The sequence below is a fragment of the Populus alba genome, chromosome 1 (genome assembly GCF_005239225.2).
Source record: "Populus alba chromosome 1, ASM523922v2, whole genome shotgun sequence".
NCBI lineage: Eukaryota > Viridiplantae > Streptophyta > Magnoliopsida > Malpighiales > Salicaceae > Populus > Populus alba.
The window spans coordinates 27,777,716-27,786,870 of NC_133284.1; the positions used below are offsets into that span (position 1 = coordinate 27,777,716).

Sequence of the window (9,155 nt, forward strand, 5' to 3'; positions counted from 1 at the left end):
CATGGTAAAATATTTCAAAATCAAGATATATCGCTATAATTAAAAAAACTGACTGCCAACGGAATTTACAACCTTGTTACTTGCCCCTCTTTTTCTTAAACAAAAGAGATTCCATGGATGACGTGGTCTTTTGTCACTCACCGATTGATTCAGTTAAATTCCTGTATCCTTCTTTCTTTCTTTCTAGGAGTGTTGAATGACTACACTGCCCTCTTCAAATATCTAAAAAATCTTTATTGCAAGATCCGGCCCGGACTTATAACCCAATTTAAGGCTTAAATCTTAGATTTAACGGGGGTTTATTAATTTTTGTTAATAATATGATAATATTTCTTAAAAGAACTGAAATAATATTGTTTTGGAAAAAAATTATTGACTGAATCCCTTCCAAGTAGCGTTATCTTGAGTCAATTCCCTAACAGATTCAGGAACAAACACAATCCTGAACCGTTAAATAAAAATGTCAAAAATCGAACAGGCTAGGGTAAGGGAGGGGCAATCTTGTCATCTGGGCCATCAATCACTGCATTGCCTTGAAAAATGAAAGAGAGAGACTGACATTCCGGAATTTCCAAAAGTTTCAGGCAGTTTCTAAATACCAGATACAAACAGAAAAGCTTATGTAAATAGTGGAAATGAAACGAAAATAAAGTAAAGCACAAAACAGAACCGCCTTTCCTTTCCTCCCCCTTGAAGGAGTAACCTTGTAGTAAAGTAAAGCAAGCATTATGAGGAATGATGTTGAAAACGATGATGATGATTCGTACCCTAAGCCTGTCGGAAGACGGTCTGTTTTCTTTTACGGCGTCGGTCATATGCTCAACGACATCACAGCTGCCTGTTGGTTTACTTATCTTCTACTGTTCTTGACGGAAATTGGACTATCCCCGAGGTAACTATGCTGCCATACAATTTTATCTTATCCTTGTTGTAGTAGTGGTGATATTTACGCCACTTATTATTATTGCGCAGGGATGCTGCTATAGCTATGCTTGCAGGTCAGATAGCTGATGGTTTTGCTACTGTATTTGCTGGAGAACTGGTACCTATGCCTAACTCTCTTTATTAGAAAAAAAAAAATGTTAGTCTATGGAGGGTTTTGATTTTTGGAATTTGAATTTGACAGATGAATGCTCTGCTCTATATCTGAAATTTTGTCTTCTAAATTGTTGAATGATTTTAATTTTTGGAGGAGTAATTTTTGCTTGCTTGCTTGATAGATAGACAGGTTTGGACATTTCAAAGTATGGCATGGTGCAGGATCTATCTTGGTTGCCATCTCATTTTCTTCAGTTTTTGGCGGTTGCTTGCCATGCAAAATCTTGGCTTCCTGTTCGTCCGTAGTAGAAACTGTTTCATACAGCACGTCTGCTGCAATCTTCAATGTGGGTTGGGCTGCCACCCAAGTTTCACACATGTAATGATCTCTGTAGTCTGGTTCTGCTAGTTACAATGTGCTTCCACTATTATTCATTCTTCAAAGCTGAACATAAGCCAATAATTTTTATTTTTTCCTGATTTTTCCACTGCTTGATTGAAAAGCCGAAGCAGTGTCCAATTGTTTGTTTAGAGATAAACAAAGAAAAACAATAATCTCTCATAGACTCCATGGAAGAGTTACAGATATGGTGTAATTGTATCTGTTATAAAGCTGCAGCTTATGCACTATCAACTTCAATTTTTCTTTTTGTTATAGGTCGATGGTGAATTGCATTTCACTGAATTCATCAAGCAGGGTGGTAATGACAAGCTGTCGGAATGCTTTTACAATGGTCATCTTCTCACTAAATTTTGAATTAGTTCTTTATTTCTTTCAGTACTTACTAATGCAGCAGAATTGGAGGTGATGTTCATTTTCTTTTGTTGATTTAATCTCCAAATGTTTATAGGTTGCAAACCTCAGTCTTTATGCTGTCGCACTAGTAGTATTCAGTTCCATTAAAGCAACAACTCACGCGGATATTGAAAATCAGGTATGAGATTGCTCCATGTTGATTTTGTTCTAAGAGCTTGCTTTGGGTCTTGTCTTTACATTTGCCTCAAATGTGCAGTACCGCTGGATTGCGTACACATCAATTTTTATTGGATGCTGCTTTGTGGGAATATTTCATCTTGGCACTAAAGAGCCAAGGTACTGCCAATCGTCTTGATCTTTTTTGCAGTTCTTAGATGGTGTTTTGGTAGTTGCTAATGTTGAATAGTGTAGCACAGTGGCAGTGAAGGACTCTTATGAATACTGATCACTTGTCGATATACATGCTTTTACTTTCAAGGTGTAATACTGAATAAATATGCCAACCATTTTTCCATTTAAATCATAATATGGACGCCACTTTGGTATTTTAATTTTGTACGCTGCACTCATGGTTCTCAAGCATAATGTGAAGGCTTGAACTTGAGACTTCTTGGTGTGGGAGGGACACGAGTACCAGTAACTGCTAGTTAGTTATGGTAATAGAATTACCCTTTTATTGCAGGTTAAAGATATGCGTACATGGAACTAGTAATGCAAGGATATCATGGGCATACTGGTTCAAGAAAGTTTTATACTATCAAGTTGGTCTTGTCTATATGCTTACCAGACTAGTACAAAATGTTTCACAGGTCAGAACACATTTCCTTTGTCTCACTTGGCACTTGTTTCATTTAATCTCAAGTTATATATATGCATGTAAGTATTCAAGATACTTAACTTTCTCTGCTTGAAATATGTGGGAAGCCAAAGTTCACCATGGATCCATTCTTTTTTAAACGACAAATTGCACCGTGTCAATAAATTTCCTGGATTAATTTTCCTTTTTAAGTCCATAAAGAGCATGGGAAGAATTTTGCAAGAAATTGGCATTCATTTTTTTTTGTTGTTGATATTTTATGAGCATAACTATGTGTGTGCAAGCTATCTGTCATTTTGAGAGAAATTGGCATTCATTATAAGTAGGTTTTACAACCAGATGGCTTCATTTTCTACAGGCATATCTTGCATTCTATGTTATGGATGATTTGCAGATGGCCAAGTCAGCTAAAGCTTTGGTAGGTTCCCAGACATTGTCAGTGTCACCATCAATTTTATCAGTCTTAGATGCATTGACTTTGGGAAATGAATAAACTAATAAGATGCCTGATTGATGGAAGTAGGTTCCTGCAATCATCTATATGAGCAGCTTCTTTGTATCTGTCATTATGCAGGTGATCCTCACATACTTTGTTTGCAATCTTTATGTTACTTCTGCATGTTCTTTCCTTCCATTGATAATCAAGTTTCAAGCATTCATATTCTAGGAAATGTCATGGACTGGTCACCGCCTGAAAGCCTACTATTCTGCTGGTGGCATTCTCTGGGTATTCTGTGGGGCAGGCATCCTCCTTTTACCTAGAAACATGAGTGCTTTCATGTACGTCATATCAGTACTTATTGGGATAGCAAATGCTCTAATGACGGTATGATTTATGATTTTGCACTTTAGACTATACTTCTTGTCGTGGAATTATGTGGTTTAGTCTCCATTCTTAGTTATTCTTTAGTTTCACAAGTCCTAGTGGCTTTCTGCTTCCCAATGAGTGTAAATGTGTTTCTTGTATTCAAAAGGAAATAATACGAAAGAAAATTTACATATGCGCTTGATTTGTATGATGGACTCTCTCAGTCCCGTGACAAAGAGTGGCCAAAATCATATACAAAGCTTCCAGTTTTAACTGTCATTTACAGTTGGTATTCTTGATCTTAGTTTATTAACATGGTCTTAGCCTCCTAGACACCGCAATAGAAATGAAAATTGTAGATTGTTGGTGAAAAGAAAAGGAAGAATTATTACATGGAACACCAGTACAATGGAAAGAAATATATTGACCTTGAGATTGTCATATTGGGATTCCAAGGCTGGTTTCACCTGCCATCATGATATCCTATTTTTAAAATCTTGTATTTTAATTTCTATTTATTATTGTTATGAATTTGTTACTGCCTTAAAATTTTGTGAATGACTTAAATTTGCTGCTCTTGTTGTTGTTGTTGCTGGGTTTTTTCTTTTTGTTTCTTAACCCAAATATGAATAACAGGTAACTGGAGTAAGCATGCAGAGTATTCTAGTTGGTTCAGATCTAAATGGCTGTGCATTTGTTTATGGATCTTTGAGTTTCCTAGACAAGATTTCATGTGGGCTTGCTGTCTTTGCCCTTCAGTCTTTTCAAAGTAAGTCTTCTCCAATTACAAGGCCTTTTCTGATCTTTTCTCTGCACAACAAGCAGAGAAAAAATAAAGCTGGTTGCGGTGTTTGCATGGAAATGTGGTTAATTAGTAGACTGTATTCTATTTAAGAGTAACTTTATGCCAAAGATGGAAGATTACAGACATACCTTTTTAACATTTTGTTTCCATATGCTGCATCTGAACATGAAACCTCGACGGCGGTTTAGGGTTGAATGTGTTTTACAATGCCCTGGAATAACCATCACAAGTAGATGATTCTTACCATCACTGCCATGAGTTAATTTGGAAGATATGAAACCACAACCTTTTTCATGGCATGAATCTACTTAACACCATCCGCGCACTTTTACGCAGGCTCCTCACCGAAAACAGAGGAAGCCCTTTCTACAGAACATATTTCAGTCACAAGATATGGCTTGGGTCTGCTTCCAGCTGTTTGTTCACTTGCTGGGGTGGCTATTACATACACTATGAAACTGCAGACACAGGATTCAAAATCCTTGATGGAACCGCTGCTGGAATGATTTACCAAAGCTCCCAATTTGTACAAAAAGCCCTGACTCGCTCACCTCATTGCTGCCCTTTGACTACCAATCTCAATGCCAGAGTGCCGAAGGCCAAGCGATTCCAAGCAGGTAGAAGATTGTTGGAATGCAGATATACTTGTACGTACCAAGTTGGGGGATCTTTTGTTTTTTTTCTTACTCCTTTTTGGGATGTAATCATTGATATTTCATTTATGCTCACAAGATGTTTTTTTCATAGAATTTTCATATTATAATTCTAACATTGTTTCTCACAATGTTGTGAAACAGTTGTATTAAATCTCACGAAATTAAAGTCTAATTCAAGTTAGGGCATTCACATTGTGTTCCTGTGTGTTAGGAAACCTTGAGCTGAGTTGTTGTCATGTTTAGAGGCAGAAAACCGCATGGATTCTGCCAAAATAACCTCGTGTACATCTATTGTGTTGGGAGTGCAGTAGAATTATAATTTTTAAAAATGTCGAATATTTTTTTTTATGTGTTTTGATATTGTGATAATTTTTGTGGTTATTGTTTAAAAAAAATTGTTTTATAAAAAGTATTTTGGTTGAGGTTAGTTTAGTATTTATATATGTTTGGTTAAACTATGGTTCAAATTGAGGTTATATATATATATTTTGATGATTTCTAATTTAAATATTGTAAATTTAACTTGAAATAAATAATACTTATATCCAAAAAGAAATTATTGTTCCATTAAACTATCTATAATTTCATCACATACAAAATCCATTCGATAAGGACTATATTTTTCTTGGTTTTTTAAAACGCACAACAAAATTAGGTAAAATATTACCAGGAATAAAAATTGAAATTGCGATAAAATTCTGCAAATACTGCGTTATTAAGTGATCTCCTTTTAATTTTTCGAATAAAACACAAATAAAAATAAAAATAAAAATAAAATTTAATTTTTTTTTTAACTAGATCGGACCCGTTTCAATGCATTTAGTTAACTTTATAATACAATTATAGTGTTTAATTGAAATTCAATTCATAAATAAATTGAATTAACATGGTTAAAAAATATAAAATTTAATTCATTTTATTTTTTATATTGCCTTTATTATCTTTATTTTATTTTTTCAAAGATATTGAAGAAAAAGGCTAGATAGATTTTTTTAAAAAATAAATTTAATATTTTTATTATTATTTTTATGATATTTCTAGAGATTAAATTTATTTTTTATTAAAATCTTTAAATTAAATTTTATTTCAAAGGGTAGAAAACATGTCGTGTAACTTTTTCTATTGTCAGTTTGTGCCAAAGGGTAGAAAACACTTCCTTGAGTTTGGAGTCAAAGGGTAGAAAACACTTTAGTTTTGAGTGTATAACTGTCAAATGGTAGAAAAACAATCATGTATTTTGATATCTAGACTTCACCATAAAATAAAAAAGTTATAGATTTGTGGAAAGCACTTGAGAGCTATTTTCTGAAAACTTGTAGTTTATTTTAAATTTTGTGTGAATCCATATCAACAATGAAATGTGTTTTATCATAACCAAATATTCAGTTTATGCAGTATATTTTTAAAACAAAAGCTACCATATAAATAAAAAAATAAATTTTTAAATAATAATAAAATATTATTTTAATATATTTTTAAATAAAAAACATTTTTAAAAAAATAATTTTTACCATAATTTCAAACATACCCTTACAAGATAGTATTGTTAAGCGGTATCCATTGCTCATTTCTTCTCGCAAATTAATTTTCTAGTTTTAGAATAATTTAAAGACTCCTGAAGTTCAAGATTTCAAGTTAATCTTGAGACATAAGTTTTATTTGTAGTTGTTATAATATAATGATAAATTGGATCTTTATAATTTAAAAGCAATATGAATGGTGAAATTCCTAAATTGATTTGAAGTAATAAAACTTATATTAATTTTTCTACTTAGGTTAGTACTTCTAATTTCATTTTATTTATATCAATTTTTTATTTTATTTTATTTGATATTTTCGTTGACTGTCTTCTATAAATGATATTTTGAGATGCTTTTATTATCCGCAAAACATGATGATGATGGGTTTTTTTTTAATAAATATAATTTGAAAATAGAATTCATTTACAAATAACAAACGGGGAGAAAAAAAAAAAATCTTATGAGTTAAATTAGCTTATGATCGTAAAGTGGATTAATTTGGAAGCCAATGATTTAGTCTATTTTTTTTAAAAAAAATCTAAAATAATATTATTTTAATAAATAAAATTTGGTTTAAAACGGGTTTCAAATCAAATATGTCACCAAGTTCACCAACTAATTGGATTTATAACCATGCATAAAACAAGAAATAAAAAGCAAAGATTGCTGTTAGCCATGGAGAAGGTTAATCGCATATCTCAACCCTTTACTTTCAATATTTTCTCAATATGCTCCCCATATTTTTTTTTTTTTGAAGTTAATCCTTACAGATTCAGTTAAGAATGCAGGCCTTCCTTAATATTGCGCTGTCCTAATGAAGAAAGTTCTCCGTTATAGCGTTGATTCAAAACATTTTTTATTACAATTTGGGGGAAAAAAATATAATGATTTTGTTGCAATTTTTTTTTTCAGATTCTATTTAAATGAAAATTTTAAAGTATGATTTAAATTTCTTGCATTAGGAAAATGGTTCATCCAGAAGAAACAATCAAAAAGAAAAAATTGCACAGAGCACCAAAAAGGACTACTAATTTCTACTAATATCTTCGTGCAAAATTATAGGAGAACAGCAAAAAATCTGCCAGATGGGTACATGTGTAGTAGAAACATACATAAATACATAGATATACATAAATACATTTCATACATAAATACATACATATATAAATATATATATAGAGAGAGAGAGTTTCCATTGGAGGATTAATAGCCAATCGAAATCAAGGCATGTCGAGGAGTATTTTATGTATATATGCATAAGTAGTGATCAGAAGAGTCCCCGGAAAAATATGCATGGCTTACATGGGCAACCGGAGAAGTGGCTTTTTCCGAGATCCATTATTCATGCGTGTGTCGCGCTTGATTCTGATCAAATGGCTTAACACTTTGACATAGCGACCCACCATTCCCTTAAGCTTCACTCCTTCAGTTCCTTCTTTTGCTTGTTTCATTGTTACTAATTGAAGCTGCTTTTCTTCTCCCTTGAAATGCTGGCCAAGGGAATTCCTGCTTCCTGATAATTTCCTCTCGATGTTTTCATCATCTCCGCCCCCTGTTTCCTGCAGCACCAGCTTGGCCGGTTCACTTTCTTGGCTGCCTGCGTTGTCGATTATAAGTTGCTTCAGGCTGCTTTTACGATCTTCTTCAACATCAACTGTTGCAGGAAAGCTCTCCGTTTCTTTATCATGGACAACAACATCTTTAGCACCACTCTCTTCTTCTGTCGAGACTGTTGTGGGATTTCGATTGGCTTCTTCGAAATTCATGACCGGCTTTCTCGTTCGCCTGGACATAGTAATATCATAACGGGGTTTGCATGGAATATTGCACCGCTCACTTCCCATTTTTCTTTATCTGCGACCACTATCACTACTTGCAGAAGGGAAGAGCTTTGAGTGCTTGATGCATAAAAAAAAACTAAATATATGCTTGTGGCAAGGATAGAAAATAAGATCAAAAGACAGAAAATTTCTAGCTAGGTCTAACTAATTGTGTGGTTAAAAAAGAGGTTTACTTTGTGAACAATCAAGAAGGTGAAACGTCTGTTTTCCATCGATTGGTGATTGTCCATCTCTTGCAACCAAATGATTGGTAACCCTCCGCCAAGAATTATTATAATCACCTCTTAAATCTTCATTGGAACACACGAAGCAGCACCAAACACCTACAATGGATTCGTTGTGTGTTAATCACCCCCCCCCTCTCTATATATATATAGATGCGGAGATCCCGAGGGTTTACTTGTTGATTAACAAGGTATATTCCATTCTTTTATTTTTTAAATTTAGATTTAAAACCAACATTTTAAAAGCAATTATTTAGTTCTCATGAATTAATACTAATATATCTCTTATATTCTAATGAATAATGATATAGAAAGGGAATACCTTTATTTTAACCATTTCCATGTGAATGGTAATTTTTTTTTGACGTAAGCTCTTTATGGGGTAGGTGACTTGCTTGCTTTCAATGAACAATGAGCAGAAGCTTGAAATTTCAATTTTCTCTTTGGTATCCATCACAAATTTTGATGATTTGAGCTTGATTAAAGGAAGGGAACAAGTTAAGAAAGTTTTTGGATCGATTTATGGAGCCTAATCTATGATGCATCAATCAATCATGAACAGGAGATGGAACATTTTGTCCCTTCAAGGATGATAAACCAAGCAAGAGGCATTGATCCCCTATGTGTTAGCTTTTATATGAAGATGAAAGGGAAAGGGAAAAGGGAAAATCATTGACAATTAAGGTCGG

At 33.4% G+C, this 9,155-nt stretch overlaps 2 protein-coding genes across 2 annotated transcripts; one reads left to right on the forward strand and one right to left on the reverse strand.

Annotated features, from left to right (window-relative positions):
- Window positions 1–589: 589 nt before the first annotated feature.
- Window positions 590–5,076, forward strand: LOC118045640 (uncharacterized). Its single transcript, XM_035054328.2, has 12 exons — window positions 590–892; window positions 973–1,042; window positions 1,221–1,417; window positions 1,697–1,772; window positions 1,890–1,973; window positions 2,052–2,131; window positions 2,478–2,604; window positions 2,971–3,030; window positions 3,136–3,186; window positions 3,280–3,438; window positions 4,057–4,189; window positions 4,562–5,076. The coding sequence occupies exons 1-12, from the start codon at window positions 729–731 to the stop codon at window positions 4,729–4,731; spliced, it is 1,371 nt and encodes a 456-aa protein (XP_034910219.1). The 5' UTR covers window positions 590–728; the 3' UTR covers window positions 4,732–5,076.
- Window positions 5,077–7,395: 2,319 nt separating this feature from the next.
- Window positions 7,396–8,598, reverse strand: LOC118045641 (uncharacterized). The gene has a single exon (XM_035054329.2). The coding sequence runs from the start codon at window positions 8,243–8,245 to the stop codon at window positions 7,700–7,702; it is 546 nt and encodes a 181-aa protein (XP_034910220.1). The 5' UTR covers window positions 8,246–8,598; the 3' UTR covers window positions 7,396–7,699.
- Between the last annotated feature and the right edge of the window lie 557 nt (window positions 8,599–9,155).

What these genes read in the sequence shown, in the direction of transcription:
- LOC118045640 (XM_035054328.2), top strand. Translation starts at nt 729, where the DNA reads ATGAGGAATGATGTTGAAAACGATGATGATGATTCGTACCCTAAGCCT. An exon ending in GTCGGAATGCTTTTACAATG is followed by an intron (nt 1,773 to 1,889) that starts GTCATCTTCTCA and finishes AAATGTTTATAG; the next exon opens with GTTGCAAACCTCAGTCTTTA. An exon ending in TTGTATCTGTCATTATGCAG is followed by an intron (nt 3,187 to 3,279) that starts GTGATCCTCACA and finishes TTCATATTCTAG; the next exon opens with GAAATGTCATGGACTGGTCA.
- LOC118045641 (XM_035054329.2), bottom strand. Translation starts at nt 8,245, where the DNA reads ATGGGAAGTGAGCGGTGCAATATTCCATGCAAACCCCGTTATGATATT.